At 41.7% G+C, this 27,436-nt stretch overlaps 1 protein-coding gene across 8 annotated transcripts; it reads right to left on the reverse strand.

Moving 5' to 3' along the window:
• Positions 1 to 1,414: 1,414 nt before the first annotated feature.
• ppfibp1b (PPFIA binding protein 1b) lies at positions 1,415 to 26,975 on the reverse strand. 8 transcript variants are annotated; one of them, XM_086109088.1, is made up of 28 exons: positions 26,830 to 26,975; positions 19,846 to 19,918; positions 18,972 to 19,177; positions 18,189 to 18,278; positions 17,997 to 18,110; positions 17,721 to 17,852; positions 17,075 to 17,167; positions 15,839 to 15,931; positions 14,859 to 14,976; positions 14,659 to 14,691; positions 12,973 to 13,034; positions 12,790 to 12,874; positions 11,227 to 11,357; positions 8,989 to 9,086; positions 8,269 to 8,329; positions 7,604 to 7,778; positions 7,261 to 7,293; positions 6,593 to 6,734; positions 6,314 to 6,445; positions 6,016 to 6,166; positions 5,592 to 5,703; positions 5,429 to 5,517; positions 4,433 to 4,555; positions 4,219 to 4,344; positions 3,938 to 4,126; positions 2,482 to 2,646; positions 2,342 to 2,407; positions 1,415 to 2,259 (listed from the first exon to the last, which is right to left on the reverse strand). In XM_086109088.1, the coding sequence occupies exons 2-28, from the start codon at positions 19,907 to 19,909 to the stop codon at positions 2,176 to 2,178; spliced, it is 2,967 nt and encodes a 988-aa protein (XP_085965214.1). In that variant the 5' UTR covers positions 19,910 to 19,918; positions 26,830 to 26,975; the 3' UTR covers positions 1,415 to 2,175. The 8 variants fall into 8 exon arrangements, with proteins under 8 accessions (XP_085965214.1, XP_085965215.1, XP_085965213.1 ...); XM_086109089.1 differs by having other exon boundaries at positions 8,269 to 8,326; positions 19,846 to 19,928; XM_086109087.1 differs by having other exon boundaries at positions 19,846 to 19,928.
• Positions 26,976 to 27,436: the final 461 nt, after the last annotated feature.

The raw sequence follows: 27,436 nt of genomic DNA on the forward strand, positions 1-27,436 counted from the left end.
GCAGAACTGGCATTTCTTCTTCTTACTTGCCCTCGTTGGGGAAGTGGCTGTGGAAGGTGGATCATCAGGTTTCTCAGGAGCTCCTTACGTTTTGTTCTGCATGCCTGCCTTGTTGGTTGTATGCTGCTGAGGACCATGTTATTTTGCCATTTTTTGAAAGGAAAGTCTCTCTTTCAGCTTCAGGGATTTCTTCTTGTTCTGAAGATGATTCATCATACTCTGGGTTATATTCCTCCCCATCTTCTTCTGATACATCCTCTTCTGAATCAGTTGTCTTGCTGGACAGCAGAAAAAATCAGCTCTAGAGGCTCTTCAATGTCATAACGCACACTCATGGCGTCAGCACAGAGAGAATTCGGAGTCCTGTCATCTGTAGCACCTTTATAACCCCTTGAAATCCACAAAAAAGAGTTCTGCCATCTACGATAACGCCACCTATCTTGTTTTGTTTATGTCTGCTACTGTCTTGTTCACGTGTTCTACTAATTGATCTGAGACACAACTAAAACATTGAAACATTCTATGGTGTGTAAATAACTTTGTGACCTTGATTTCAACCCATTTTGACCCAAAGACCACCTTTGTACTTTTTTTTGTACAGCTTCCATGGAAATGTGAATGAAAACAACATTTCAATTTTTTCTGCAGTTGGGGCCAATCTAGGAAAAGTCATAAAATTTCAAGTTAAAAAAATATCATTTAGGGGTTTTTTGGGGCGTTTTTAACACAGTGACGGGTCATTTTGACCTGAGGACAACAGGAGGGTTAAGACATTTTGACATTTGTCATACTCATGTTAAATATTTGACTTTTTGAGGTAGAAGCCAGACTTGATTAAAGGCAAAGCGCAGTACAGATTGTAATCCTCATCTTTCTAAATTAATTGTTCGCGGCCATAATGTTTCAATACTTATGACATGTATTAAATCTGATAAGTACAATGACTTCAATAAATCATTTTATCAGCATATATTTCTCTACCACGTGCAACACAGATCTGGTTGTTGGGTCACCGTTGTGAGGCTCAAACCTCCTGTATGGCGATTGCGTGTTCTCTCATGCTTGTGAAGGTTTTCTGCAGGTACTCCAGCAACAGTACAAAATCATGCGGTGTTCAACGAAGACACTAAATTGTCCAAATGTGTGTGTGATGATGAATTGTCATGAATCATTATTTCATTGCTAAGACATTTTATTGGATGACTTTAATTCATTACAATTATATATTTTTTTAAGTCCCCCGGCAGAACGAGGGAGTCCCCACTGGGGGCGCTCTACAGCCCAACCCTGAGGACAAACATAAAATGGATCGCATGCTACTGTACCACGTCTATAATCAAATCTAAGATAAACTCCCCTAAGAAATTCAAAATTAGTCATTTTGAATTGTCCTGCGAAATCCGACACAGACAGCTGTGATTTAAATTACTTTATTGATCTTTGAATTAGAAATAACAGTTATCCATTTCTGGCAGGTCAGTGGGTGCACTATATGGTTACTACTGAATATGACAGCTACTTTAAGCAGAAAAAATAATGAGACCGATTTCTATTAACCAACATCAGAAGTAAGAACAAATGTGGAGAAAAAATGCAGCAATGATCTATATAAATGTATCAGCTCACTATCTATTTGGCTTGTACTGTTTCATGTATTGGCGCAAATGCGTGCCGTATATTATTCTTGAAAAGTTCAGTGTAATATAAAATATACGACAACTTACTTTGAACTAGAAAGGTACTTTTTTTTTGTAGAAAACATAGCAGCTGTCATTTAGAAATATAAGTTTATCTCCCCTCGTCAATGAAGCTCATTGGTCACTTACTCGACTCCAAGGAGCTCATTTAAAAGATATTCCATCTCTATTGGCATCGTGTATTCTCCACTTTGAATTTGATAACAAAACAAAACAAAAGAAAAAAAAAATGCCAGCACATAACTTAGTCGAAATATTTCCAGAAACCAGCTGGCAGGCAGTGGCATTGTCCTAAATGTTCTCTCCCTCCTTTTGGCAGCAAAGGAGACGCGACTAAGCGAATAACACTAGCTTGATGAAGAAACATGGGGCTCATCCTTGAATGCAATGCTAACAAACAACTAGTGAGCAAAGAGTGTGCGCGGAGGGGTTTTTTTTTTCATTCACATCAGGACCAGGTCACATGGTGCCGACAGTCTCATGCAGTGGAGTCGTCATCCGTCACGCTGAGGTTCGGGGAGTTCGACATCTCCTTGAAGAATTCGTCTTCTTTTAGCATACTCTGCACAAATGCAGCAAATGGATAATATATCAATTCAGAGTCTTATTTGACTCCAACATTCAACATTCTTGACCGTTTGTACCGTTAGGTTCTGGATACCCTCGGAGAAAGCACCGATTTGTCTGACAGTTCCTTCTGAGTCGTCCATCTGTTTTACACAAAGCAGAAATGTCAAATCCAATGAGCAGGTTCGTTTTTAAGACTGAAGTGGTCCAAGCCCACCTGGTCCAGCCTATCGAGGTCATCCTCGTAGATCTGGAGCTCAAAGCCTGTTTGAAAACTTCGTCCCTTCGGCATCTCCACGTCCATGGGACACACGTACTCCTCGTTCTCTTCCTGCCTTTTCTTCCTCAGACTCCCAAAGTTACCAAACGACAGTTTTCTCGGCTGGTGTAGGAACCAAAATGGGAAACAATTTCAACAGTGTTGTTGAGGTTTACACCGGACCGTCGAGACCTCAGCAAACAACCTTCTGCCATCACATTTACATTGACGAGCAATTTAAAATTGTGGGAAGGAGCAGGAGACCGTGGACAACCTGATGCCCATCTTTTCATTGTTTTTAACTTTTCATTCATCCATCCATTTTCCGATCCGCTTCATCCTCACAAGGGTCGCGGGGGGTGCTGGAGCCTATCCCAGCCATCTTCGGGCGGTAGGCGGGGGACACCCTGAACTGCTCGCCAGCCTATCACAGGGCACACAGAGACGAACAACCATCCGCGCTCACACTCACACCGAGGGACAATTTAGAGTGTTCCATTAATCTGCCATGCATGTTTTCGGAATGTGGGAGGAAACCGGGTACCCGGAGAAAACCCATGCAGGCACAGGGAGAATATACAAACTCCACACAGGAAGGCCAGGGCCGGAATCGAACCCTGCACCTCTGCACTGTGAGGTCAACGCGCCTTTTAACTTTTCAGTGGATGTAAAATATAGTTTATGATTTTGAACAAACTGAATACAGTACTGGTTATCTTTTAAGACATTCAACTTTGTGAATGGAGGGTTTCGCAGTTGAGATTGTTACCTGCTCAGCGAACAAAATCTTAATCTGACTGTAATGCAGATGTGCGAACCACTCGCCCACCGGGCCACCCGTACTCTATTATACCTTTTACACATGTTTTACTATTATTATTATTTATTTTTTTTAAGTCAAACTGGTATTATCATGCTAGTTAATTGAAAGGAGGGTTGCAAAGGTGTGGAAAATGTCTGACAATGCGAGAGGATTTCAGAGATGTGAGGACAATTTTGTACTTTGGTTCATTTGACAACAGCACTTAATTTTTTTTCTTTGAGCGACAAAATGTCAGTACACTGAATTGAATAAACAGCCCCCGAGCTCCTATGATTCCAGGGAAAGGGAGAATGTCTTAAGCATCATTTAAAAACATGTGGATGTTTTAAAAAAAAATTGTGCTGCCTTCATATTCCATATGACAGCAAACGTTTCCAACTCAACTTGAAATGAGTCCCCAGTGAAGACCCACCACTGGTGTTACGACTAATCATGTTTTCCTGAACAAGTGACCATTAAAGACAAACTTGCCCAACAATTACATCATAGAATGAGCCTCGAGTAGCAGCAGTTGCCAACTACTGGAGGAAATAATCCATCATTCATCTGAATCAATGCCAAGTGGGTGTGGACAATTCAATGTGGTCTTACCTTGACCTTGTTGGTGGCAGTCAGCAGAGTGTAGTCTGGGTTTTCCAGACACTCCTGTTTGAGCTGTTGGGCCTCGGAACCAATGAGCAGGTTGAAATGTGTGGCCAAGTGGCGACGCAGCAGCGTCTTGTTGGGGGGGATGTTCAACAGCAGCGCCATGGTCTCCACGTTAAACCTTGGCTCCAGCACCTTTAAAACACACAAACGCTCTTCAATTGAAGTAATGTGCACCCACTAACTCATTTCTGATTTCCCACTGAACAAACAGCACACCACCTCACCATCAAGCCTCCGTGCACACCGCTGCCTCTCAGGTTGGGAGCGTATTCGGCCAGATCGGCGGAGCGCAGCCACTCCATGACCCTGTGGTTGGTCCACTGGGAAATCTCTGCAGGGGAAATATTGTTCTGTGGAAACATGGAAGAGGAAGACTAAATCATCATGAAAATGTTGAACAGTGGCATGAAGTAGCTTTTATGTCTGCTGGTCGTGCACCTCATCAGACGGTCTGCGGCGCAAGCAGTTGGGCTCATAGTTGTTGAGTCGCAACACTTGGATGGCTCTCTTGATACTGAGGTGGTGGAGGACACTCCCCACCTTCATCGAAAGCAGGTCATCCTGAGGGAAGAAGGCAATGACTGAGTGAGTATTTTTGTATGTGCTGCTACCTTTGTATTAAAGCAGCAGGTTTTTGATTGCTTATCATCACAATAACATCGATGCTCATTTCCAATAGCCCATCTATGGCATTTCGTACGATACATTTCTATTAATCAGAACTGTAATTCAACAAAATTGTATGTTTTAGTTGAACATTTGAGTGTTTGAAGTTCTCCAGCCATTCAAATCTTTTGTGGTGTGACATGGTATAAATGTGGCATCTCTGTCTGTAGATTTTTTTTGCAATCGACAATAAAAGGAAAAGGCTTGCAAAATAGGCGGATCAAATTTTGACGCTGCTGTGACACACGATGGCTACTAATGACACAAGCACAGTTGCTGCTAACCACGAACGTCAAAACAGCGGAATTTCTCCGTTGTTGTCATCCATTCAGTCCACACTGGTAGCCAGCTAACATTTTTAACATGCAGTCTCAAAAACATGAGAAAAAAAACCTGAATGCACTTTTGGGGGGGGGGGGGGGGGCGAAGGATTAAAACACACATATGCACATCTGGTTTATGGGAAGTTGGCAGTCATTGTTGCCAACGAGGGGGCTACATTCATATCTTGCTAGCAGCTTTAACATCACAAGCTGCAAGTTGAAGAAAAAAATAAATAAAATGTTCCCCTCAGTCTAAGAAAATGATATATGATGATACTATCACTCGCTGTAATTTCAAGACACATCGACATTACGCGCGTGTACATGTAGTCATGCACGAGCAAGTGCAGTGTGAATTATTTCTAGCTGTTTATTTTGAATCTGCAAGACGGTGACTGAACTAGTGAGAAGACTAAAAGAGATATCTGCTGTCAAAAAGACTCACCACAGTCATGTAGTGCAGCATGCGACCATCTACCCGTCCCTCATCAAACTGGGTCTTATACTGTGGCAGCCCAATGTCGTCCAGCCACCCTGAGGGAACAAGAAAAACACGTCAGTGAAACTGGGATACTCCGAGCATAGCCCAGAGGACAGCTGCTACTCACTGGTCACCCAGTTGTAGTCCAGCTTTCCCTTGTTGTCCTCTTCCTCTGAGCCAAAAGCCTGCAGGGCCAGCTGCAGCTTCTTCCGGTGGAGCGGGTGTTTGATGCCCAGCTCCTGAACAACAACAGTGTGACAAGAGTGAACATTACATGTAAAGTGGGCATCCTTCAACATTGAAGCTTGCGGTTTCAACCCCAACACACCCACAGCCCTGTCAAAGTACGGACCAACCCCCTGTTGCTCCTACTGCACATCAGTGTGCGAACGAAGAGTTATTTTTTTCAATTTCTGTATTAACTTGCTTAGAATTCTCGAAATAATTTTCAATTTGTTCACAGTTTTAAAATATCCCACACAGAGGTGCATGAGCCGTCTCTATTCTCTTTTCATTTGTTGGAAGGCAACCTGTGTTGTACTCCATCTCACCCTCTCCAGATCCTGTTGAGACGCCTGAAGCAAGGTCTGTCCAGAAGAGATCCACACGCGTGCCATGTTCACATAAAGCCCAAGACCTTGCTCTTGCAGCCACTCACACACTTGGTCCTTTGACCAGCGAGCGAAGGGAGCATCCACATCACTGGGAAAAAACAAAAAAAAGCAGCTTGTTATGGTGAAATTTATTAGCCACGCTGGAGAAGCAGAGAAAGGCATCCAAAATGATTTGTCAAGGGGCTTCAAAATAAGAAACCCCTACTCTGAGAGTGATTATGAATCGAACGCTTACTTGGTGACTCGCTGGAAATCACGAGACCAACCCAGTCGAGGTCCAGCTGTGGCTCGCACTCCCCCCCTCTTAAAATCTCCAACCGGCGGGTTGTCATCCAAGTTAAATGTTGTGGACTGACTTCTCTTAAGCCTTAAATTAAGGAACGATTTGCATTTCAAAACTTTTGCCAGTCTGAATGTTGGACACGAATGCTTAAAATTCTATTAAACTCCTTAGCCAAGGCCACGAGTATCTCCATTACAATAACAATAACAATAATAGTCATCATCCACTCACTTGCCGAATAGTTTCTTAATTCCTTTAGACTTCTTCTTGCCTTCTGTGGTGGTGGGGAGTGTATGAGTGCTGTCACTGTTAGCCGACCTCTGAGGCAGCCCAGCCAAGTCTAGGTGATCAGTGCCTTTGTGTTCAGTTTCAGCTGTGCAGACAAACAGACACCGAATATTATTGGCATGATGAGAACAACAAACGCACGACTTCTCTGAGGAGCCAGAAAGCAACCCAACGGACAGGGGATGAACTCCTAGAGAGACATGGTGTTCAAAAGCAAGACCTGACATGCAGAATGGCGCATGCAGACTAAAACATCAAGGAAAGAATTTGTGTTCTTTTTCTTCTTCAACTAAATGAGGCAGAGCGAAAACGTTTGGTTGCAAATGAAGAGATCTTTCAGATCCATGATCATTTCGGTCGGATACACAATTGTGTTTGGGCAGGGCATTTCAGCCAAAGAAAAGAAATGCATGCAGGCACGCAGGCAAATCAGCATACGCAACACAACTGTTCTGTTTCACAGACAAACTGTGACTAATGAGATGAGTTCTGCCGTTAGGACACTGCAGCTGCTAAAACATGAGCTGAGCGATGAGTTCAAGAACGGCGGAGTTGTACAATGAAGACACATCTTCAGTCCTTCCTGTAATGGCCAGCGGGCTATACTGTACCTAGCATAGGCGCGCTTGCACTGCGGCTGCGATCTTCATGTGTCACATACACACAGAAAACATCAGAGGTACCGAACAGAAAGAAAAACAAGACAAACAGAATTCATGATTGAAAAACCCAAAGAACGAAGAGGAATTAACACTCAAAAAAGGGTACGCATACAGGGAACAAAGGCCATACTGTACGTACAACACCACACGAGTAGACTTGACAATCAAATGACAAGCACAGTTTACAGCAAATGATGGCCTGTGTGGTTTATCCCATGGGTATGTCATTATTGTCACCAAAAAAATGGGTGTCCTTAGTTTCAGTCCCCTTGCTACCTTGTTTTGCGCTTACCAAGATTCTGGGAGCTTCCATTTTTCCTGCCTCCGCGCAGCTTGAAGAAGCCCTTCCCAAAAGATGAGCGGGCCTTTTTGGACCCAAAGCTGTCGTCCACTGTGGTGGTCAGCGAGGCTGCAGCAGTACTCAATGGTGGCTTCTCAGCAGTTTGAATGATGTCAACGCGTGTATTCTAGGACAATACACACAGAACACGGTGTATATATCATGTCCGAACATACTTATCTGCAGCAGTAGAATTTGTGGCTGTAGTAGAATAATGCAGCCAATTATACAACATACCATACCGAAAGAGAATATTATAATTGAGAAGTGCGGAAATGGTAAATAAAGGGGGGCCTTGGCTTACGACAGAATTCCTTTGGAACAGTGGTGCTGGAACCTCAATTAGTACAGAAGTCAGTCATGCGCTAATGCAGACGTAAGGTCAAATTCACAATAAATATTGGTATGAAAAATCGTTTTAAGCCAGAAATATAAAACAGTCCAATGAAAAACAGTCAGTGTGGCAAGAAATGAGTGTGCCATTTTATGCATTCTTACTTCACTGTGCAAAATACTAAACTGCATGCTAGTTGGAATGTCAAAATGTCAGATTTCGGGACCACAGTAAAAAGAGGACTCCTGTAAACTGTCCTTCTTTTCAGTGGAGTGTATCTTACCTTTTCATTTTTGCTCCTTTCTACAAGTTCGTGGCTGACAGACTGGTTTGTATCTTGGCTGCTGGAATAATGATGAGCAGAGTTTAGAAGAGTTGCAATGTGGCACGAAATCATGCAGGGTTTGAGTTGTAACTTGAGCTTTGAGAGTTCCTAAACAAGTTTTGGTGGAGCGCCGCATGCCTGAAAAAAATGTAATGTTTCCCAATAATAAAAAATATTTTGACCACAAATAAAAGACCTAAACCAATGTCATTCAGGAAAAACAGGTGTCCCTTCATTGGGGCTCAGCACTATTTGCTCTTGCATAACTTAAGTCTTTAACTAAATTCAATTTTTGTGTGGGAATGGGTTCTTTTTAAAGGGATCTTTTCCATATGTACGCCGTTTGCAACAGTAAATGTTGGTATTTTTTTCGGCAATTCATTTGAAAACTTCATTCTTCTTATTTTTCATGTACATTTAGTAAACGTTAAATACGATTTCAAAAATAAGATAGCTGGCCGGCATGTTCATTAAACATGTCACCAGTTAACTGTCACAAGTTAGACTAGACTGCACAATGATATATATACACACTCAGCTTCACCCAGTGGAATGCAATTAAGGGGAAATATATCAATATAGAGGTGCACTTATGCATCTCTTTACACGATAAACTAATCTATTACTACCAATCAAGCAACACGTAAAAAATAATGATGTTTTCCTTTCATGTTTTACCCATCGACATCTGTAGCTGCAGACTCTGTGACCTGGTCAGGATCAGAAGGGCTAGATGAGGGTGAACCATCGTCACACAGCACATCGAGGATCTCCAGCTGCACAGAAGATGAAGACAACATAAACAGAAGACCTACACACAGAAACACAAAACCATAACTAGTGTACATTGGCTATGTGCCAACTTCCTTTCATGGAGTCCAGCATTAAGGGGCATATTCTCATGTTTGCGCTCGGGTCAAATCCATACATGCATTTTTTACGAATTTTGAAGACGCTGGGACTCTCCCATCAAGGGAGATACGGCCACTACGGAAATATGTGCACAACCACTAAGGAGCCGTAATTTGGTGAAGTCAGACGGTGGAACTAATTTCCAGATTGTGGAGTTTTCATCAGACATGAAAATTGCATATGTCACACTTTGATTGTGAAATGAACTTGCGTCATGGATCCAGAAGTTATCGCTAGTGATGTGTGTACATCTGCAAACAACTTTGAAGGAGCGTGTTTTTGCATTCACTTTCGAATAAATCCAACACGAGCTATTTAAATCAGAATACCATATGCTCAGAACAGAATGCTTAGAAGACTGACGTTGCAAATTGAGAGTTGACCAGGTTGCCAAGTAACACACGCCTGTGGCACATGAAATACCACCATACAAATAAATAAATAAATAAATAATCTGTAAATCATGGCTCATTATTACGTTGACTGTCTTTTTTTTTTTTTTATGATTGGCATTTCAATTGCAAGTCCCGTCAGCATGTGGAAATGCTCCTCACAGATGCAGAAAAAAGTCAGCAAGTGCTGATCCTTTTTTTCAACAATTTAACATGATTTAATGTCAACATTCAGTCATCAGCGTAATGTAGTAGGGACACAAATACAGTCAGTGAGCGTATATGAGACAGGTATGGCACCCACCCCGTCCATATGTCAGCATGAAGCAGCCGAGTCGGGCGCTGTGACAGTCATCACTCGCTGTCAGCGGCTGTGTAATGACACGGCACACATTTGCATCGGTGCTGCACCGATGAATTTTGTTGCGATATATCTTACACCGGTGTAAATGTAAATTTTGTGGAGCATTCACACGTATAAAGCTGCTTACTAAAGAGAAGTGTGTTAATCCCGGTGCAGCCCCACACGGCAGTTTCTGCGGCCGTGCAATACGATAGTAATCATACAAAAATAAAACATGTGTATGCTTAGGGTGTACTTCCTTTTCCCCGACTTGTTTGTGACATATCGAAAAACCATGGTTTATACTTCTCCAGACAAATCAACGCTGTGGTCTATCAGACTGGATGAGAGAGAGAAAGTGTTGCAGCTCCGAAACAAAGAGAGCTGTCGTGTTGGTTCAATGACCGCCCCCGAAAACGTAAATAAACGATGACTTCGATGACACTCAGAAAAGCAAACATAATGTGCCAAACAGAAAATCAAGAGAGGAAATCGCAAAATAAACTCTGTGGGGAATTCTATGGGGGGGTTTGTGAACACACAACAAAGGAACAAACAACTTCGAGACAGTCCAGTCACCTACGAAAGGAAAGATGACGGAAGTACAACAGAGTACGAAAGCAACGCATTCAATACCCGTATGGAATCAACTCTTCTCACTGTCGTAGCGAGTCAACCCCTGTAGCGTTCACACGTCCAATTTTATATCGGTGCTGCCCCGCAAACTAGCATTTATTCCGGAGTAAATTTTTAAACCACCTCCTGAGCAGGGTTAAATTTGCTCCGGTTTAAGCTGTTTTCAGGGGCGACACCGGTTTAACTTTGTACGTGTGAACGCTCTACGGGGGGCAGCCTCGGTGCTACACCGGAGTAAAAGTTGCCGTATGAACACGCCTTATGTTTTGCCTTTGAGACATGCTGGACCTTCGTAGAGCTTCCGCAGTGGAGACCAAAAGGTGCTTAAACCTAACCTATGGGAGAATGTACACACTGACAGATTTGTCTGGCAACACCCTCATTTGAAGGTCGCTCGACCCAGAGTGGGTACATTTCATGAAGGTGTGTCAGTGACACTTAAGTCGATGGGAGATTCTGTGCAACCCAAAAAGTGTATAGGAGTCTTTTTCTGACTCAAGCACATGGGAGAATATGCCCCTTAGTGCACATAAAGAGAATTTATAAAAGAAATTATTCAGTTAATGGGATGTCAACTTGTCAATGTTGGTGTTTGAAAAGGTGTCTTAAATGTATCACATTGTGCTCACAAACCTCATCTGTGTTCTTCCTTTGCACTTCACTATCTGCAAGTCCATTTGTGTCGATACACAAATGGTTGGTCGACAAGCATGGTGCCGGACCATCAGCATGAGACGCCACATGCACAAAACCATTGGGATTCTCTGTAAAACAATGAAAACAAGTACATTCAGATAGGGCTAGACGATTAATCACAACGTAATCGTGATTTCAATTTTATCTTCTGTTGATCTTGAAAGCATTACAATAGAAGAAAAACGATTAATGGAGCAAGTCTTTAAGATATTTGAGGGCCTGATGGGGCTTTATGGGTGAGTATGAGAATTTGACGCAGCAAGGGAACGGAAAGCAGTGAAGGTACTGGAGACAGGGGTGATGCAGTCACGGGAAGCGATATGGTGGGTGGCAGAGTTTTGAATATACAGTACTGAATTTTGGTGTAAGATTAACGATTGAAGATGTGACAATAGGAGGCTGTTGCAGTCATCAACGTGTGTGTTGGGAGAAGGTGAGATTGTTTTAAGTGTTAACTCCAAAATTCAGACAGCGAGGTGAGGGTGAGAGGGTGGACTTATCAAAAGAGAGCTGAATGTTTAGGGCTAGTGAGGTGAAGGGTTTGGGACCTATTATAATCATGTCAGATTTGGTAAAGTTAAGTTTGTGAACATTATTAAGCATCCGGGAGCTGATATCAGAAAGGCAGTTTGAGAGAGCGGTGTGGGCCTGATGGTTAATGGATTTGGCAGATAAGTAGAGTTGGTTGTCATCCGCATAACAGTGAAAGTGAAGGCTATGGCGATGGATAAGCTGACTGAGCGGGAGGAGGTAGAGGATGAACAGGAGAAGACCAAATACCGAGCCCCGAGGGACATCTTGGGATAAGCGGTCAATGGAAGACGAGCATTTATTGATGGAAATTGATTTGTAGATTGTTTCCTCTCTGTAAGGTGTGACGTTTGCCATGCGAGGATGACACCTGCGATGCGGATAATTATTAATTGTATAAGAGCGGCAGAGAGGTCGAGGAGGATGCAGATGAAAAGTAGGCCCGAGTCAGAGGAGAGGAGGAGATCATTGGATGCAAAGTTTCAGAAGGGTATGACACATTTTGTTTTTAGAATTGGGATGGGAAAGTGGTTCTATCCAATTCTAGCCGGTGATCTGAAAGCGGATGGATTTACAAGGTTATTTTGTAATCGACAACAAGAATAGCGTTTTCAAGAATAGTGTTCAATGTGCAGGAATGAATCAGCATTGGCAGCATAGTTTTAGTAGCTGAATTAATGCCAAGTTTTGAAATCAATGGTAAATCGTTTTAATAATAGTGATTTCAATCTCAATCACAATAATGTGATGATCATCTTTTTTCCATAATCGTCCAGCTCTACAACCAAGCTAAATTACACGATAATGTGCCGTTCCAAAGGTTTGATGCAAACACATGACCATAAAACCTATAATGCATTTTTGTCGGCACAAGAGGTTAAATTAACCTGAATGTAAACACTTGCTTTCACACTGTTTCTTTATTTTTCAGACATTGCAATGAGTTATCAATTAAATGCTATATCCCACCTTTTTTCCCTTGCACTGACATCACCATGTCCTGAACTTTCTTGTACCTCATCAATGACTGCTTCAGTTCCTCAATCTTATGGTCCTGCAAACAACAGCTTGGTCAGTGAACACAAAGGATAAAGAGCATCATGTATTTTCCTTCAAGGCAAATGAAGGCGATTGATGGCAACAATTGTACACCTTCTGCTCATTGGCCTCCATCAACGATTCAACTGCTTTCTTCATTCGCTGTACTTCCACATCTAGTGAGTAACAACAGTCGTTATTAGACAGGTGAAAGTTTCTGAATGGGATAATCGGATGGAACACAGAGGGCGCAATTATACAACTTCAAAATCGGCAGAAAAAAATAACAGACCTCATCAGTGATTTTGCGTTACTTTTTTCATTTAATTTTAGTACATAAAATATTTTTGGGATGCACCCGCAAATCTGTATACTCCAGGTCAGGGGTAGCCAACCAGTCAGAGACTAAGCCAATCTTTTACTGTGTTTTTGCAAACAACCACATCATACCTTGCGCACACGCACACGCACACGCGCACACACACACACACACACACACACACACACACACTCACACACACACACACACACACACACACACACACACACACTTTTTTGCTCAAAGATCGACTTTTGAAGTGACCAACTTCCCATGATCGACCCAATCGCGTATGTGCAAGCACACACACACACACACACACACACACACACACACACACACACACACACACACACACACACACACACACACACACACACACACACATACACGCACGCACGCATGCACACGGTGCCCACCCGTACACTCGCGCACCTATGCACGCACGCCACGATGGGCAACAGTCGGAACGGGCCGAAAATGAACGAAAGCTAAAGACACAAACAAACAAATCTTTTTTTTCCCCACCACTTGATGTCAACTTCGGTTGATGTCAACTTGATGTCCTCGCGGTCGATTGCGATCGGCGTATTGGGCATCCCTGCCTTCAAATCAGAGGTAATTCGCTGACTAACTTAGCGCTTAGTGCCGTTGTTTGCGCATGAGCGGAGATGTAGTCATCTGATTGGTTGCCCTCTATGTCAATCAAATAACGGGATTGATGACAGGCTGACGTAGTACGTTCTGTATATTTAGAGCCTTTGTTTGAATGGCATCGCCACTGCTGAGGCGTTTTCGACTCGTGTCGTGTGAATGCCCGGGAGCCGCATTGAACCAAGGAAAAGAGCCGCATGCGGCTCGCGAGCCGCGGTTTGGCCACCCCTGCTCTAGGTGTATCATTGGGCAAGTTATCATGTTAAAGACATTCAAAAATATGAAAACAAAAATCAATAAACAGATCAATTCCAATGTGTGTTTCCTTCATGCGATTGAATGGGATATGATTGGACACATTCAAACAATGTCACACACGACTGAACACGACAGCAACATTGGTTAGCAGGACACACACTGGTCACTGGTGTGAGCAAGAAGTGTTTAGAGGAGTTACAGGGTAGGGGGGAGGGGTCTTCAGGGCTACAGGGGTTGAGGCAGAGGCTATGAGTGAACAGACTGAAAGGTTGCAAACACATTTCATTCCTCATTCTTGTCAAAAACACAAAGCACACAGGCCTTGTTGCTTTACCAGCTGAAATGTTAAAAACACACTGTGATGGACTTGGATGATGTTGGTTTTTAGATCCTTAGAAGCTGTGCAAAAACAACATTGTTTATCGGAGTTGTGATGTTCTCAGGGCACATATTAGCGCTCTGATGGGCAAATACAGTAATGGACAAGCAGAGTTCGCATGGCTCATGCTCGTTCATGCAAACAGAGGTCAGACGGGTGCAGTAATGAACAGAAGCACAAACCCTCTTACGTTTTTCTTTCAGCCTCTTTCTAAGAGTTTCATCTGGATGAGAGAGTAAAGAGGAACAAAATGGGGAAAACAAAACAGAGACTGCAGTCAGTCGTGACTTCTACTATCAAAAAGGGCCCCATTGCTTTGGCGATTCAACGACCTTGCAACCACTGTAAACGTCATGCATGCTCACATTCAGACTAAACCAGGTTTCCCACCTTTTTCTGTCGGATCCGCACTGTTTGAGGTCATGGCTTTGAAGCCTGACTCATCTTGTAGTCTGCCCTTCTCTCCGTCTTTGCCCTCCAGCTGCCTTCTCAGTATGACGAGCTCCTCCTGTCGAACACAAGGCACGTGTGATGACATATTCTTCTCAAAGACACGAGGATACCCGGCCTAACTTCACACAACAAAGCACATCACAAAAAGTTTCACAGATGCTGACGTGGCTGACAGGCAAGCAAACCACACCTAGGGTGCATCTCTCCATTCTAATTTGCGAACCTCTTCGCTCCATTATGCTTCGGCCCAGACCCGGTAGACATTTTGATGTCACACTACTCTGAAGAATCACAACTGTCTTAACTGTAGTGAGGAGGCTCCACAGAAGTGCGATAACTGAATATATGAATATATTCTTTTAGGAAGTCTTTTAGCTCTTTGCCAGTGATGTTTAAAAATAAACCAGCTGGATTCATGACACAGCGAGGCCAGAACATCTCATTACATCAAATATTTCTCCCTCTTTGTTCCTGGGATGACTTCTGCGATTTCTTGATGGAATCTCAGGGAGGATGAGTTTATGACCTCAGAGTAGCTTGCAAATAAGAAAAAGAGAGTCACCCCTGCTCTGAAGATAATGTGTGCGGAATGGTTGCAGTAAGCACTGAGTGGGCTTTGCTAAAAAAAGAAGAACAGCACACATCACAAACACAAATATTAGGAGTAGGAAACAAGCATGACAAGAAATAAAGCACAGGAGGTTACGCCTGATTCTAGAATCTTCATTTGTAGTGGCACTGTCTGTACATTCGGTTAAAAAATCAAACAAAACTTTAAAACGGTCTGCAAGGCAACTGAAACTGTTTGGCATCCTTTAAAAAAAACAACAAAAAAAAACAAGGTGGAGCTGAAGGAAGGGAGAGGCCAAACCGATAATCATACAGCAGTCACAACAGTGATCCTGTGAAACGCCAACCTTCAGAGCCTGCAGTTTGTGCTCCTTCTTCTGTTTCTCATACTGCATCTGGCCCATTTTGATTTTCTGGCTAGAAAGCTTGGCCATTAAAGACTAGCAGTAGGGAGGAAGAACCAAGACAGTAAGAGAAAATGTGCAAGAAGGTAAAAGTTAAAGAGAGAGACGATACAGACAGTGGTATTGGGACGCACACCTCGATTGGTAGCAAACAATCAGGTACTGAACGAAACCCTTTAGCTTCCCCTGAAGATTAATTCTTAATCTTACCAACACAAGACATTGAGACAATTATATTTGTCCAACTTTGTAGGAACAGTTTGGGGAAGACCTAGCGTAGTCAAAGCCTACAAAGTAAGTCATGGGTTTGGTGTTTGCCGAACTTCATAGCCCTGCCCGGGCTATGAAGTTCAAGCACAACAAATACCGCTGGGATGAATTGCAACTATAATGGCCCCTCTCGTCAAACATCATCGGCCTGATAAATGTTTTCCTGCCTGAATTGACAAAAAGTCTTCCGAGAAGAAGTTGTTGTAACTGCATTGTCTACTTTCAGTCCCAGTACCTTTGTCCATATTAGGGACAGGCATTATCAAGCAATACATTGATTTCTGATCATTAAAAATCTTGTTGGCGTATCGTGGATATATCAAAGATTTGCTGGAATAAGATTTTGCCATCTGAAGTAAATGAAAAAAGTTTTAAAAAGAGGAAATTATGTTTCAATGCCGAACCGCAAACAATGTAGCGTACTTATTTGAATTAATGATTGCATAATAGAACAATTAAAATAAAAACAAAACACTGCTGTTTGATGGTCTACACATCAACTGGCTTCCTCAAAGCAATGGCTTCTCTTTGCTATGCGCCAATTCTTGCCATATGGAAACCCAAAGGTTACTTGTTAAGACTTAAATTTCAGTTCAGAATATATGAAATAAATAAAGTAATTTTATAAATGATGCTACAATTTGGAATGGTTGTGCACATGCTTGAGTTCAAGATGATATTCAGACTTCTTTCTGAAAAAGCAAGAGGAACGGTAGTTTAAGGTTATTTTAATTTGAAGTGACAGATTACAGCGGTCTAGCGTGATCTTGTTTTTGATGAGGTTTTGTTGGACATTGACAGGAGAGAATAGAGAAATGGTGGAGAATAATGTGCAAGCCAGCAAAAGTAAATTGGTAGCAAAGAACTGTTATTACTAAAAAATATGCGAGCTTGATTTTAATAACCCACCTTTGTTGTTTTCAGTTTCTTTTCATACTGTTGCTTTTCACTCTCCAGCTCCGTTAATCTGTACCGCAGTTCATTATTCTCCAGGATTAAATCCTAAAAGAGGAAATTCAAATACCGCAAATAAGTACATTGATCAGACACAAAAATGTGGATCCACATTTTCCAAACAGATGTTCATTTCCCAGAACAATTGTAATTAAACTCCAAAAGGTTTAAATTACAGTGAGCAACTTCAATCGAATGGCACATCCAATGGCACATGAATTAATGATATTGAAGGGACAATTTCCAAAATGTATTTTTATAACTGCAACGGTGGCTTGGAGCTGGAAGAGTTAACTTCAGGAAGCAACTCTAATTGTGTAGATATGGCAAGGGTGATAAATTTAATTTAATTCCTTCAGCAGTGTTTATTTATTGTTAATTTATTGACCACACTAAAATCAAGAGTTACCACATTCCTTGAGTGGGGAATGTTTGGATATTCCTGAGGTCAACATGCAGCTGCTTTGAAACTCTCTAGAAGAGGCAGTTCCTCTACCACACAGGTGACAACATGAAGGAATGTCTATTCATTCATTCATTCAGTGACGGTAAAATACATGATGCAAAGTCTATTCCAGTCTGCAGCACGTGCCCTGCATACCTCACTGTCCCGAAATCGTTCATCAAAGTCGAGTCTATCTTTCTGTAAGGAATTCATTTTCAACTTGAGGTTCGACAATTCTGATACCAGCTCCAGCTTTTGGGTCTCAAGCGCAGTTCTGCACATAAGTTCCTGCAATGAAAAATGAAGACCGATACGACAAAACTCACAATGTCAGTATTGGCAAACATTGCAGATTACATGAACATTGTTTGTGCAAACGAACATATATATATAAAAAATGAATATAATACTCGTGACTGTCTGAAAGGTGACCTGTTGTAGCATCTCTTCAGTTGTGTTGAGCTTCTCCCTGTGTTCATCCAAACACAAATCGAGGTCCCGAATCTTTTCTCCCTGAGCGTCCACCTGATCCGTTAGCACACTGACCTACATGCAAGAGGACATCAGTCTCCTTCAAAAGTAATTTTGAAAGAGGATGTGTGTCTTGGTGTCACCTGGCCTTACCTGAAGCACCAGGGACTCCTTATCACTCTCAAATCGGGTAAGTCGCTCCTGATAGTGGTCGCCCCCTCCCACAGAGAGCTGCCCGTTGGACTACAAGGGCAGAAGACAGCATGTAGTAGTCAAAGAATATACTGTAGATGGATATTAAATACTGAAGTGTGAGCATATGGGCCAATTCCAACAATATCAAATGTTTTGGTATCATTTCAAAGGGCTGACAGTAGAATCCTTTGCCCAACACAAACAAAACCTTACATGGCTGAAGGGAAGGCTCACATTGAGACTTCTGCATAGGGTGGGTTGCAAAAAGACACAAACACTGAGGCATCTCGCTGGCAGAGGGCCACCCGTTTGCCAAACACAATTTAGGACACCAAGAATCAGCATTTTCTGTTCTTGTGACAAGAGACAACAGTTTGCGCATTCCTAAGGAGCGCCGCAAAAAGTTTCCACTGAGCAAAAAATTTGGTTGTCGCCTTCGTCAATTAATGTCTGCTTTTCTGGATGAAGCAATATTGGCAGCATAATGTGCAAACATGCAGAATCAGCCAGATTTCAAAGCAACACAAACAGGCATGCATGTAAAATAAAATTGATTCCAATACAGCGCCGTGTACTGTGTGTCTTGAACAAGGGGTACAATAACACAAATGTAGCATTAAAATACCTCTAAAATGAACACATGACATCAAGCGGTACAAGAGTTTTTTTTTTGTTTTTTTTAACGAGAGTGAGGCGAAGCTACTGTCAAGAAAACTCTATGTCTGGTTTGGAGGCACTCACCAGGCGACCCTGGAGCCACTCGACAAGACTTTCAGCTGTGGAGTCAGGGATCTGGCAGCGAAGACTGTTCCGTCCATCATTGTCCAGCAGCTCCAGAATCCCTCGAAGGTCTTCCAAAAGGTGAAGAGCCCGTAAGTTGCCCATGAAAGGAGAGCTGGGTGACTGACAGTCAAACAACCCGTTGGAGTAGTCAAGAGCCTTGGATCCTAATGTAAAGAAGAAGAATAACAAAAATGTAAGAAGTGCTGGAATACAGTGAATAAGAGAAGAGCTTAAAACGAGCATTGGAAACGATGGGTAAGAAGCAGGTGAAACATTCTGTCGCTTGATTTAAAATCTGAGCTCTCTCTTGTACCTATAGCACATCAGCTCCTCACTAGGGTAATGATGCACGAATGGGAATGAAACTGTCTTCATCGTGAAGGGAAAGGGACGATCTTTGAAAACATCAAAGACTAAAACTAGACCACCATCAGTGATTTATTTTGAATCAATGACACCCTATGCTTTTGATAGCAAGTGAAGCTCAGTTCATCATGTACCTGTAGTAGAAACACCAAGATAAAAAGTGCATTATGGAACCTATTTCTCTAATGCCACTATTATGTTTTAATGCGGTCGTAATGTTAAATCAGTTGGGACTCGACCGGCCAACTCTTTGTTGAGTGACGCACAGTCTAAAGCTGAAAATGACCGCATGAATTGTGAATTTGGCTGAAGAAATAAGCCACATGGTGCAAACACAATGAGAACGCAATTTATGTTTGATTTTTGCTTTCTTAGTCATTTCTCTGGAAAAAAACTAAACCTCAGCAGCGGCTTGTATCCACACATTGCTTTTCTGATAAGATAGTGATTATGCACTGACACAAACCTGCGATAATGCCATCCATCTGCTCAAGAGCAGCTGCCAACATGTCGCTGGCATCCGCCATCATCTTCAGACGCTACAAAAAAATGGAAAAAGAAAATGGAATCATATGGAATGAATGACAAATTACTCATTGGTCCCATTGAGTGGTACTTTATGGTACAAGAATACTAAGTGTGTTTTGCCTGTCAAGCTCATATTTGTTTTGATCAAGTTCAGGTACATTTAATGGTTGCGTGCTGACTGAGTTCAATAGGAACAACAACAGCAAGAGAAAGGATTCTATCTTGGTTGTAACATCATCATATAACTGGGCATAAAATGAAATGTGATAAGGAAAAAAACAGTGAATGAAGCCCTTGAGAGTATCAATTAAACCATTGGCCTAGAATTTTGTCACAACGATTTTCTAACCACACGACAGTAGATACTTTGTTTGCAAGGGAAGTCAAAATGCATTTTGCGGTGCCAGTCTTGAACGTCAGCCAGAACAGCATAGTGGATCCCTTTCTCCTGGTTAATCAAAAGGCTTTATGACCATGCGAGGACAGCTACACTTGCACAGGCACTCAGTGACACGTGCACACATTTCTCTCCTTAAAGGGAACGTTGCAGTCATTTAACCCTAAAGTGCAGTAAATAGAAACTTCACTTGTTTACCTACTAGTTTAGTTCAAGGAGACTTCATTTTTACCTTCTAAATGTCTGACAGGCACAAACCCTCTTTATTTAAACGCCTGCCTCACATCCTGGGAGTGGCCAACACTGGACACGTTTAAATTTGACGGAAACCACCCACAGCACTGTTATTTCAGCATTCCAGTGGGTACATTTTCCACTTCACGTAAACTAAGCATCCACTGAAACACGCGAAATGAGTGAGAGAGTTGAGAGAAGCGATGACCCGCTCAAAACAGCAGTCACTACGTACTGAGTACCATGCTAAAGTGATGGTGTTAATGATACAATTTTTGGTGTGTCTAAGGACTTTTATCTCCCTAGGCTACAACATATAAATCAATCACAAAATACATCCATTTTGTTCTGTTTCGTCAAACAAAATTCACATACCGTGCTGTGAAAAGGTTTGCAGCCTTCCTGATTTTTTTAAATTGCATATTCATCACACAAATGTTTCAAATCATCAAACCAATTTTAACGACTCAATAAATCATTTATTTATTTTTACATTTGTCACTGTTAAAGTTACGGTTATTTTAGTGTCCAATGTGGGTTGCTCTTTCATTAACATTGTGGTAACAACAAGGATGTCCATGTGTTAACATATGTCTGCATAACCGGTGTGTATAACGAATACAGCAGGACAGCATTAAAATGAGGACAATAGAGGTGCAATGATTAAATAAAGATGTATTGTGTTGAAATGATTAATCGATGATCAAATTAATTGATAATTATGTTTATTAATCAATTAATTGTCACATTTTGGCTTCTCAACAGCAAAGATTCTCAGATTTCTGTAGTCCTCCATAAAAGCATACTGATTCCATAAAAGCAACCCTATCCCCCCAAAAACCATTTGCAACCATCCTCTTTTACTTTGCGAAACAATAATCAACATTTTTGCTTATTTTCTGACAGATCTTACGGGCACAACCCGTAACTGAATCATAATTGATTTGTATTTGTGCATTTCCTGCCTTGCTAAATTGAAATATCCTGTTTTTGAACAAAGAGATGGAAATTATTTTGTCCATTAATCAGATTTAAAAAAAAATAATCGACAGATTAATCAACGATTAAAATAATCATTAATTGCAGCCCTAGAGGAGAACAACCTTTTAACATACCAATCTAATACAGTGTTTTTAGGCATAACAAGCCAAGAGAGACGGTAGCATATTTACACATGGCTTCAAGCATAAAATGCTTCCAATACAAGACCAGACATGCTGCTCAGATAAGTGTGAGCCATGCGGCTGTCACGACTAACCTTGTGTTAAGACGTGCGTGTATTCATCATCGTGTGTAGTGCAGGGACCTCGACTCAAAGAAAGCTTAATTACAGGGAAGCCCAATTTGTCTTTAGATCCTGAAATATCTCCCCAGAACGTCAGTTCCATCATGACAAAAAGCTGCAACACAACTAGACTGCCAAGATGCAATTATGTCTTCACAAAATAAAATCTGATGCTTAAATACAATCCAGTGGGTAACTCTAAGGTCAAACACAATCATTTCTGGGACACTGATATACTTATGGATGAATACTTATTATCATTATTAGTATTACCGTAATAATATTGAACAAGGGAGCACAGAGGAGGATAAGTTGTCTAACTAACCTGGCCTAAATGTAAATATATCATTTTGTGCAACATATCTTTCAAAAGAGACATCCCGGAAAGTCCAACTATGCAAGAGTCATCTTCTGAAATAAAGTCCTACTGTCTGACCTTCTCAGAATAGCTTCTAGAGCAGCTACAGCAGACACAAAGATAAGTTATTGTGGCTGCTCGCAGTGTATGCGGCGGTACGCAACACGTGATAAAAACACCTGCCCTCAAACACTGAGCCAGAGTGCTTCCAAACAAACCCTGAGTCTTGCCCTGTGGTGAAAAAAATCCATATAATTTATAGAGAAAAGACGAGACGAAAGAAAGGCGGTGAGGGAGTAGACCATTACAATGGCTGTTCAAATCCATCAGCTCAGGTCCCTCCAGGCAGTGAGAAGAGACACTCAAGACAACGGCAATATTCCTGCTATCCAAGGGACAACAATCTGCTTTTCCTCAATCCGCGTGCGACCCAGTCTGCCTCTGTATTAAAGAGAAAAAATGGAGAAGAAAACAAAACAAAACAATAGCTTTAGGGCTTCTTGTCTGAGAAACTAATAGAAGCCATGCAACTCACTTTCACACTGAAAACAAGTAGCAGTTGTTGCACACAGACACTGGAAAAAAAAGTTTTGGGAAGAGAGGAATTTTCTGGTTTACTTTCTATTTTACTTTATGATGCTGGAAACAACTATAGTTTTTTTTGCTCAAAGTATTTAACTTGTGACATACTTAAGGGCCATGCTAGGCTATTTTAAAGCGACAGTTGTCCACTAATCTTTAAGCTGTTAGTTTGATCCCTGTCACCTTGACTTCTGGCAAGATACAACGCCCTCATTTGCTCTTGATGGACACACTGCTTCATTGAGTAGCACAACGAAAAGTCATTTGGAGAAAACATAATGACTGACGATGCTGTATGCATCAGCTTGGTGTTCATTAAACAGTACACGCTACGATTTTCTGCCATCACCTCACAAGTCAATGGCGCTGTCTTGCAGAAGGAAGTTAGATGCATGCTGTGTACTTGTGGCAGCCACTAACCAGCAGTCGCCTGCGCTGCGAATAACCTGCAGCTATTTCCAACCTAAGCAAGCAGGCAGATTACATCATCATTAATTTTACACAGCAAATCGCCAAACGACATGGTGAGCTAGACGTGGATCGTAGAGGTGAATTTTAAAAAAGGAAAAGCGCAAGGCATCCATTTTATGTTAATCAGCTGGCAAAAGAAAGGAAATGGCTCCTGCTGTGATTCCGAATACCGTGTGATTAAAATCTTCTAAAATGTCTCCCGACTGTGCGTTTGCCAAACATCTTATAGTGACCGGTTCTTTACTTTGGAGACTAGGATGCATTCCTTACATTTGAACCGACTGTATTCCATTTGACTTATTTCTGGAGCTATTTGACATTGTGTTTCATTATTCCACAGCTGCAACTGTTGGCACCATAAATCCTTGAGTGTATAAACAAAGATTCGAGTACAAGAAGACGTTAACAACCCCAAAATTAATCGATTAATAGAAATAAGTCCTTTTTTAAGCACTGTCTGTTATTTAGTAATAAATGAGGAGGGGTAATAAACTCACAGATTAGTCTCATGCATCCTTTTCCATCGTGTGACCAAGTATTTGTTTGAGACTGAGAGGATTCACTATTCAAATAAAGCACAGGAAGGTAAAAATGTGTTGCCCTCTGACATGCCGTGAATGACGTCATGGGAAAACTATTGACGAACACATGGCAGCTAGCCAAAGAAGCTAGCATGTTTGTCTTCACTCAAAGCTCGTCAGTTTGCAAGCAGATGGACCGTAACACTCAACAACAGTCAGAGATGAGCTTCAAAGCCATTTGATCACAAAGAACTATTAAATTGTGAGAGTCACATCAAGCCAAAGCCAACGGACTAAAAACAACGTAGTAACCTACCAAAGTAAAACCGGTAACTGTGTTTGATAACCGGAATCAAAATTTCTGCTCAATCATCCGCATGGCCACTGGCAATCACCTCAGACTACATGATGCTCAAATGCAACACGGGACAAAAGTACTTGGACTCCGCCAGAGTATTTTCTGCTTCGAATGTGAGTCCACTTCCAAAATACCAACCTAGTTTTCTTCCAGCACCACCATAATCCTTTGAAGGAAAATGTATTGCAGGAAGAGTCACAAAACAACACAAAACCAGAGTTAATCCCTTGTTGCTGGCTGAAATTAGGTCTGCTGAGGTGCATAAACGGATTGCACCGTGTGATTACATCATGTGGGACGATGGCTTAAATGCCGAAAATGTTTGTTGTTTACTGTAAAGCATATTTTTCCAAAATTTGAATCAGATGTATTGCAGGAGGGAAACTTGTTTAAAAAAAACAAAAGCAGCAGCCCCCGAGGACCAGAATTTGAAAAAGTGTGATCCCTACGAATGGCCATTTGAGCATATCTAGTTTTGGGGTTTTTTTTAACGCGCAAAAACTGTCGTGTGATGCATTCGTGTTATCAACTGCAACAGAGAAGTGGGGGGCTGGCGGTCAGGGACCGAGTTTTACCCATCAACTGTAAGCTGTCGTCCGTGAGAGTATATGAGCGATGCTTGTTTTTAACATACTGTAGTTCATGTAGCACATAGCATAAAAGGTTCTGTTTTCTGACAAAAACTGTTTCATTTTAAGAACATTTCCAAGCTCCTCCCTTCACTGACTTTTGCTGATGCTGATAAACTAATGACCACATTTTTGTTTCCTTCAGGCTTGACTACCCCAACAGCTTGCTCATTGGTAAAAATAAATAAATAAATAAAAATCCTTCAAAAACTTCAATTCATCCAGAAGAGTTTTGCCGGTATTTTCATGAAAATCCGCAAAAATGAACATCATTCCTGCTCTTCAGATTATCCACTGGCTCCCCATCACCTCCAGAATCCACTACAAAATTGCACTCCTCACCCACCCCTGCATCCATGGCAACACGCCAGTCGACCTCAAAGACCTCCTCACCCATCACACCACCAACCTTCTCCTTCAGCCCTGAACAAATCACTGGACCATGGGAGGCCAGGCCTTCCTCTTTGCGGCCCTCCTGCATCTGGAACGCCCTTCTTGAGCATCAGAGAAATGCTCTATCTCTGGATTCTTTTAAAAAGGACCTGAATACTTTTTTGTTCACTCTAGGCTTTCCATACTGCTCCTAATGTGGTTTTATTCTTTCAGATTTTATTGTTTTGGCCGTTTATTTTATTGGCCGTCTGATTTTTGTAGCACTTTTTGATATTTTGCCTCATTGAAAAGTGATTTATAGATTAAATGTATATTTATTAAAATAATTATTAATAATGATAATAATAACATAATACTGTATCAACAAGGAGCTGAATCAACCAATACATTTCCACTTCAATGCCCCCCCCCTCTCTCTCATGACCTGTTGATGACACTGACACTGTGCTCAGTGGCCCCTTCATTCTGAACCTGTTGTTTGAAGGCTGGCAATGGCGAGGAATTGTTGATCTGTTGTGGGGTGTCAAAATATGAACCGCATGATGAAGGGGGACAGTTTGAATACCAACTGGAATTGAACCGAGAAATGTACTGGTCCATTCATGGACCTGTTGTGAATTTTGCTGTCAAGCTCCTTGCTAGAAACAAGTTGAGCAAAAAGTACTAAACCACAGAATAGTTGCACATTCAAACGTTTAGAGGTCAATTTAAGTTCACCAGAAGTTTCATCCGAAAGCCAAATATCTAGAACCTAGGTGTGAGTACTATGTATACGCTATATGTAGTGAGGATAAGCGGCATAGAAAATGAATGCGTGGCTATACCCAACCACAGGGAAATTGATACGTGTTTCCTTCCAAATCTGCAAAATAAATAACTTATTAAAGGAAAGGCCTGAATAAATGTTTCCACATGGTCATCACCTCCACTCCAGATGTGCTGTGGAGTTAAACTAAATTAGAATCACTGGTTTGTTGACATTGCTATTGGAGCAGCTCATTCTCAGATGATTGTTTTGTCCTGGGACGCATTTGAAAAGTGATCGTTTAAAAAGGTCGGCTGCAGGCTAATAACTGGAAGGACAGCTGATCAAATGTCACTGCTTTACAAAAACCGTCGAGAGCCCAAATTCTCTTTGTTTGCGGGAATAAGTAAACACTGAAAGAAATCTCAGCAGCCTGCTTCTCTTCTCAAGCAAATGACTTGGTATGTGCTTAAGAAGGTGGCTGGCAGAACCACACAAACAAGACCGCGGTGGCAGCATTTAAAACCACGCACTACAATGTAATACATGCTCACCGACATGATTCTTTGTGATCTCCATAACATAAGCAATGACTTTCAAATTGAATGTGTAACGTTATACACGGACAGTTAAAGGGACATTATGGCACAAACTGTGTAAATGTTAGCATCAATCAATCCACCCACGACTTTATGAAATGTAAAATGGATTCAATCAACTCTTTGTGTTGAGTTAAATCGCCAGGCACAACCATGGTCCCGTTATTACAATCGCAGCTTCGCAGACAGTGAAAAAAGACATTCCCGTGGTGCAGCAATGTGGAAACGTGGACAAGAAACTCCGTTGTACGAGCCACGACAGCGAATTATTTCCACCAACGAAATGCGTAGATTTTTTAAAAGTTAAGTTGGATATCTTAAATCACGACCGAGAAGGCATAGTCACTCACCCGGACAACGGGCAAAATATTTCACTGTTGACGTTCGTCTAAGAGTTTCACAAAATCCCCAGTGTCGAGTGACTTGTTCGTAAACTTCTTCGTAACCACCAGTGGAGCCGTGGGTCCACATCGCTACGCCATGATGTTCCCGTCACAAGACGGCTGGAAACGGATGACGTCACAGCCGGAGAATCCCACCCTGTCGCCGCCTGGAGTCGTGCTACGTTCACGTACAGTAGTAGGAAATACTGCTAAGGCAGCGATATGTGCAGCGAACCGTTTATTTGATGAAAATGTGTATTATTTTTTTCAACAAAACCATCAGACAGCTTCATCTGTCTTCAGGGGTGCTTAAAACATTATTGCATTGTCTTTTTAAACAAAATAAATTGTGAAACAGCGTACCACCAATGTCGGTAAAAACGTGAGGATGGGCGCAGGTTGGTTGGTCGAAAATCACAAAATATTAAAATTGCACTGAGTGCATGTACGATCTATAATGTTGCTTTTTCTCTCTGGTAGAATCCTAGTGTAAAATATTTTACATCAGTCGTTGGTTGCAGGCAAGAATATTATTAATACTATTAATACATATGCAATGCACTACCAACACAGA

Source organism: Hippocampus guttulatus, chromosome 4 (assembly GCF_054856545.1).
Source record: "Hippocampus guttulatus isolate MCC_2025c chromosome 4, RoL_Hgut_1.0, whole genome shotgun sequence".
Lineage (NCBI taxonomy): Eukaryota > Metazoa > Chordata > Actinopteri > Syngnathiformes > Syngnathidae > Hippocampus > Hippocampus guttulatus.

Excerpts from the sequence above, each read along its gene's own strand:
- ppfibp1b (XM_086109088.1), bottom strand. The coding sequence starts at position 19,909 with ATGATGGCGGATGCCAGCGACATGTTGGCAGCTGCTCTTGAGCAGATG. Across the intron at positions 11,358-12,789 it reads GTCAGTGCAAGGGAAAAAAG|AGAATCCCAATGGTTTTGTG; the intron begins GTGGGATATAGC and ends ATTGTTTTACAG. Across the intron at positions 6,735-7,260 it reads TGCAAGCGCGCCTATGCTAG|CTGAAACTGAACACAAAGGC; the intron begins GTACAGTATAGC and ends TTGTCTGCACAG.